The sequence below is a fragment of the Morone saxatilis genome, unplaced genomic scaffold (assembly GCF_004916995.1).
Source record: "Morone saxatilis isolate NCDOM2014 unplaced genomic scaffold, NCSU_SB_2.0 Contig17, whole genome shotgun sequence".
Classification (NCBI taxonomy): domain Eukaryota; kingdom Metazoa; phylum Chordata; class Actinopteri; family Moronidae; genus Morone; species Morone saxatilis.
Genome location: NW_023339729.1, coordinates 25242809 through 25248770, shown reverse-complemented (window position 1 = coordinate 25248770; position 5962 = coordinate 25242809). Strand labels below are relative to the sequence as shown.

Below are 5962 nucleotides of genomic sequence, written 5' to 3'. Positions count from 1 at the left end.
ATTATTATTATTATTATTACCAAGCAAAGATACATTAACCAGCTGCTGCACATTATAACTGCACAGTATTCACTGTATGCTCTTTTTATTCACAACAATGTTTCTTTCTTTTGCCTCTCCTCAAACTGACACTTTTATTTGGTTAAAATGAAGGAAAAAGAGAGAAGTGAATGTTGTTGAATGTGACATTGCTGCAGGTTACACACAGTAACAGTAATGTTAGTGCTGCCACCTGCTGACGACAGGTGAGACACACAGGAACAGACGGAGGAATGGGAACATTGAGGTTCCTGTTGGGAAGCTGCAGACGACATTCTTCCTAAAGACATTCCCCCATTTGGTGTTTTGATGGTGGTGAGCTGACAGTACAGCTCAGAGAAGCAAAATAAACTCGTCAACTAAACAAAAGATGAGGATCAAAACTAAATTAAAGCTGCACAAATGATCAAAATGTGATCAAAAATCACAATAACCTGTCCAGGTAAATGTGTTACAGGTAGAACAGAAATTATATTCTTAAATATTTATTCTTTAAGTCATTTTCATGGCCAATTTTTTGACCTCTGACCTCCCAAAACATGCAGATATAGCCCTGTGTGTTACCATAACCAGATTACTTATTACATTAAATCTGTATTTCTTTTTGTTTGCGTGTGTGAAAAGTTAAAATAGACATATTTGTAAAAAAAAAAGTGTTTTTAGAATTAGATTTTTGTCCTTTAAATGAATAAATCTCAGTTATTAAATGTTAAAAGGGTTGTTTTCTGTCTAGAGTTAAATAAACATAAATTAAGACTTATCTTCGCAGTGTGCATTGAAACAACTTATATCTTTCACTGAATTTATGCACAAACATTTAAAAGATAAAGTTCCTGCAGTTAGCCTCTGTGGGGCAGTACAGTTTACTCACTGCTCCTCAGCACTGCATGATTATTAGTTATTGATTAGTTATTAACTGATATTCTCCTGAAAACGTGTGGATGCATTACTGTACATTACACACATTTAATAATAAATAATAATATATATTGTCCTTTTATCCCAGCAGACTCAGAGCAGGAGGTGTCTCCCCCTCCCAGGATGTCTCCCTACCTTCAGCAGCGCCTTCATCCGGTCGTGCAGGGCCGTGAACTGGTCCTGGTTCAGGTCCGGGAAGAGCTGCTCCCTCAGCAGCTGCTCGGTGACCTCCGGGTTGCCGTAGTAAACTCTCTGAGCGATCCCGTTCAACAGGCCGCTCAGAGACTTCGCTTCCACCTCCGCCATGTTTCTCCTCCAGTCAGTGCGGTCACCTGACAGGCAGCGTGTCACGTGAATTGTCCAGCGCGGGGCATTCTGGGAGTTGTAGTTGAAAGCGTGCTAGAAACGTCAGGTCGGTTATTTTTTAACCAAATGTGAGTTGTTGGTTCGGTAGTAATTCTGTTTGTCTTTATAATGAAAAAATGTCTCAGTTAGTATCTAACATATATGATTTTTCCTGATACTAAGTCAAAATCATTCACCAATGGTTTCGTTATTAGGTGCTGAATTTTAAATATTGACAGAGTTTCTCAGTATAATGGTATAATATACAATACAACAGAGCAGATAAGAGAATACACATAAAAAGTATTTTATATAATGTCCATATAACACGGGGTTGGGAGGTAACCTAATCCAAGTATCACAATATTAAAGTAACTAGTAATTAGTTTCCGTTACTTTTGGATTACCTCAACATCAAACATGCAAATAAAAACAAGAGAAATTAAATATCAATCAGAAGTATTGATGAATGTATAATATAATAATAATGTATACCTCTGAACTCAAGATATCTGAATGAAAATAATCTGTATTTGAAGACATTTTGAGCTAATTTTATGCAGTTTTTTGCATGTGGAATAAATGTGTTATTTGTTTGAATATTTCTGCATTAACAGTAGAGAGAGAAACACAGACAGACCAGAATGGATGCTGAGCCAAGCTTTAATCAGAAAGAACAAAACATCAGATGATTTACAGAAGTATTGAAGAACAATTACTACAGACACTGAGGTCACGCTCTCTGTGGTTGGTCAGCTGAAGAGGCTGTAACTGACAGGGTGGCAGAAATATATCCTGATTAAACAATCACATATATCAATATTTGCTTGAAAAAAATCCCCCAAGTGAAGAAATTTGAACAAAAAAACATCATTATGGCACATTAGTGAAGCGAAAATATCTAAAAGTGCCATTACAAGTCAATAAATTGATTTATTTTTCCAAATACACCAAAACAGATCATTTATTTTAATTTTTTGTTATTATGTTTTGTATTTTGTGTTAAATTTTCCAAAAAAGTTATTCAAAGTTTGGTTTTGTTCTATATTTTTGTTATTGTTAACGAATCCCACGAAAAAACTTTCCTACACTAACTGTGGTACCAACCCTGGTGTCCTGACAGTGAATGTGGGACTGAGTGGAAATAAACTACAGTGTGAGTGTTAAAGGTAATGCAGGAACATGTAACCCAGTGCAGCACTGCAGGTTTAATAGTTTTTGGACCCCAGTGGAGCTCTTACGCCTGTTGGTTTTGGTCTTATCAGTATCAGCACCAGAACTCAGAGTTGTATAGATGTTGGCCTTCAAAGATCTCAAATTAAGAGAGTTTCAAGGGAAGAGAAAAGAAACAAGGGCATTTCTATTACGCCTAAGACATCATTTTGTCTCAGTAAAGCTTCACTGGACTTCAGCTCAGGAGTTATTCTACCTGCAGTCCCCTTCTACGCCCGCCTCTACGTTTTCCACTTTTGCCCCATCTTTTGCCTTTGCGCCCTCGACGTTTACCCTTTTTACTACCCTTGCGCCCTCCCCGACGCTTACCTCGTTTTCCACCCTTGCGCCCTCCTCGACGTTTACCCCGTTTTCCACCCTTGCGCCCTCTTCTTGGCTTCCGCCCTTTTCTAACCTTACTACCTTTTCCACGCTTGCCGTTTCTTTTGCCCTTGCAGCCTCCTCTACGCTTGCACTGCCTCCTAACCTTGCCACCTTTTCTTCCTCTACGCTTGCAGCCTCTTTTATCACGTCCTCTGCACTTGCTCAGTCCTCCTTCACGACCTTGTGCTCCTCCACCTATGCCTGCAGGTATTTCTTCACCTACGCTTGCACCCGTTTCCTCGCCTACGCTTGCACCTGTTTCCTCGCCTACGTTTCCACCCGTTCCTTCGCTAGCGCCCTGTTCTTCATTGTTTGCAACACACGAGGGCGCAACGTCTCCGCCCGAGGAGCAGCTGGTGCACTGAAAAGAATCTCCGGGTTTATAACAACGGAATATGTTGTCAAGGCCGAGTTTGGAAATCTCAAGTTGTTTAAAGGATTCGGCCTGCTGAGACGCGTCAGAAACATCGGCTACTTTAGAGAACGCAAACGCAAAACCACTCCAGTTCTGAGTGACATCGTTAATCTTGCCAGCAATACCGTCCTGATTCGTGCACGTTGGACCGCACGGGGACTCCTCGGAGTAGATGACGAGGACATTACCCTCACTGCTTTTAATGAAGGGCTGTATCTTTTCTAGAACATGTGACAACGCCCCTGATTGCGCTGCTGCCACCACCCGGGCGCCCTGGTACACCTGACCCCCAGAAACAGTTTGCTTCACTTGGTCTGCTGGATCGTCCTTGAAGACTTCCTGAAGATTACTTGGGTCTTGGTTCTGTGGGACATTCACAGCCAGACTGAAGGTGTCACCGAGTGCGTACCTGCCAAAGGAAAACATTTTCAGTGAGTGTATTGTTATATAATGCAGTGGTTCTCGTTCAGGTACCCCATTTGAAACATTATTTCAGCCAAGCACCAACCCTAAAGAGATACAATATAGCACTAATTTATTAAGTACACTGCGTAGGATTTAGTGGCATCTAGTAGTGTAGTCTCACTCGCTTCACCCTCCCCTTCCAAGCGTGTGGGACAAACTACAACGGTCATATCTACAGCCAGTGTTTGGTTTGTTACGGTAGAAACATGGCGGCTCAAGACTCCATGGAAGGCGACTCACGGTGTCTGTAGATAACAAACTGCTCATTCTAACGAAAACATAACAATTCTTATTTTCATTACACACTAATGAAAACATATCTATGAATATTATGCCATAATAATAATAATAACCAATGTGCATGCACAAACCTGCAAGGTAGCAGTAGAAGGAGGAGAGGTTAGAAGAAGAAGAGGAAAGGTTAGAAGAGGAGAAGGAGGAAGAAAAATGTTATAATAGTAGGAGGAATGAGAGGTTAGAAGAGGAGGAGGAGGAAGAGGAGGAGGAAGAGGAGGAGAGCTTAGAAGAAGAAGAGGAGGAGAGGTTAGAGGAGGAGGAGAGGTTATAATAATAAAGATATTGTAATACAATATTCTAGCAGCTGAATTACAATATTGATATATTAATCATATGCAGCCTTGAACATTTTCTGATTATATTTGATAAATTAAGTAAGTTAAGTGTAAAAGAGAGATTAATATATAATTTTATAGATGAATTAAAACTAAAAAAAAAAAAAAATGTAACAATTACAAGTAGAGGTTGGGAGGTTTAAAATTACGTTTCTAAAATGTCCAAAAGATAAATTTGTATTGATTTTAATAAGGTGCCAGGAGTCAGGTGCACATGAAGTAAAGAGCCAATCAGTGGAACGAGCATGATGGAGCAATTCTGAGAGGTAAATTGGTTTATTTATAGTTAATTTATAGATAAACAGTCAGACAAACAGTCTTAGAGGACTCACTGATTCTTGATGCCTTCTATAATACTCGCGAGCCAGTTCTGGTCCACAGCAGCCGAACTGTTTCCAGCAGACAGGAAGAAGGCGAGGACCAGCGCCATCCAGCACAGGCCAGCCATCTGCACACAGATCAGTTTTAATCAATAATAATCTTTAACAATAATAACAACTACACTGAGTACAGTGTTTTTGTACATACACACATAGACACAAGCTTATTTTATTATATTTTATTCTCTTTCTTTACTCTTTGCTCTACATTCCCCTTTACTGTGTTACCGAATTGAATTTCCCCTACAGGGGATCAATAAAGAAACATCATATTAATTATCTTATCTCAACACAATGTTGGATAAATATTTTTTTAATTAACTAACTCACCTTTACCTCTGTTGCCAGCAGGATCTGCTACAGCTGTAACACCCTGCAGAAATGACACAAATAGACTTTAAGATTTAGAATTAATATTTAAATTTCTAGAAATGTGATTAACAGGTAAAATCCTAATAAATGACAGGACATCGCCGCAGCAATTAGAAAAAACATAATCACATGAACTTACGTCCATTTTGTGGCTAAAAACTAATTCAGCAATGGTTTTGACAACCAATTAACGTTAAAGTTGTACAGAAATGCCAAACATTTGATGTTTCTGCTTCTCATTTTCATAAATTTTCTTTAAATTCTAGATTGTTAGTCGGCTAGAAAATCATCTGAAGATTAACCTTGGTTTTTAGGAAATGATGTGATGTGAAGTGATTGGTATTTTTACCAAACTATTAATAAAAAAATAAGAAATAATCAGTCCATAAAGGTTCAAAGGAGTGAAAAATGTGCACCTTTTATTGTACGTACCTACTTTGATGGAGTATGTCTGCTCTGAAGACGTCCTGTTGTCTTGAGGAAGGTTCTGCTGCAGCGAACACAGTCACAGGGAAGTGACTTTTTTTTTATAGAAGACAGAGAGACGATGGCCAAACCCATCACATACCCATATTTGATCATGTTACATAAAAAGAAGTAAGATAAAGATTAGAAAAAGGGGCATGGGCATAATTTGAGAAGTTAAAAAGAGGATGAAATAAACAGCACTATCATCCTCTACATGTCTGTTTTTTTTGTTTACTTTAAGTTATTACTATAATAATGATACGTATGATACCAGTGAATATACACTGATCAGCCAGAAGATTATCACAGTCATAATGTTCTGCAGCCCTATA

At 38.7% G+C, this 5962-nt stretch overlaps 2 protein-coding genes across 5 annotated transcripts in view; both read right to left on the bottom strand.

The window, feature by feature from the left end:
• Positions 1 to 1292, bottom strand: part of commd1 (copper metabolism (Murr1) domain containing 1) — a 7189-nt gene extending 5897 nt beyond the window's left edge. The window contains exon 1 of the mRNA XM_035660889.1: positions 1093 to 1292. Within this exon, the coding sequence (XP_035516782.1) occupies positions 1093 to 1263 (171 nt within the window). The 5' untranslated portion in view covers positions 1264 to 1292. The remainder of the gene's footprint in view (positions 1 to 1092) is intronic.
• Positions 1293 to 1947: 655 nt separating this feature from the next.
• LOC118327622 lies at positions 1948 to 5682 on the bottom strand. 4 transcript variants are annotated; one of them, XM_035661044.1, is made up of 4 exons: positions 5595 to 5682; positions 5121 to 5163; positions 4743 to 4858; positions 1948 to 3722 (listed from the first exon to the last, which is right to left on the bottom strand). In XM_035661044.1, the coding sequence occupies exons 3-4, from the start codon at positions 4856 to 4858 to the stop codon at positions 2723 to 2725; spliced, it is 1116 nt and encodes a 371-aa protein (XP_035516937.1). In that variant the 5' UTR covers positions 5121 to 5163; positions 5595 to 5682; the 3' UTR covers positions 1948 to 2722. The 4 variants fall into 4 exon arrangements, with proteins under 4 accessions (XP_035516937.1, XP_035516939.1, XP_035516938.1 ...); XM_035661046.1 differs by having other exon boundaries at positions 5127 to 5163; positions 5595 to 5678; XM_035661045.1 differs by having other exon boundaries at positions 5599 to 5670.
• Positions 5683 to 5962: the final 280 nt, after the last annotated feature.

Bases quoted from the DNA above. Each gene is read 5' to 3' on its own strand.
- LOC118327622 (XM_035661044.1), bottom strand. From the start codon at position 4,858: ATGGCTGGCCTGTGCTGGATGGCGCTGGTCCTCGCCTTCTTCCTGTCT. The intron at 3,723-4,742 runs GTGAGTCCTCTA...TTCCTTTGGCAG, and splicing joins ATAGAAGGCATCAAGAATCA to GTACGCACTCGGTGACACCT.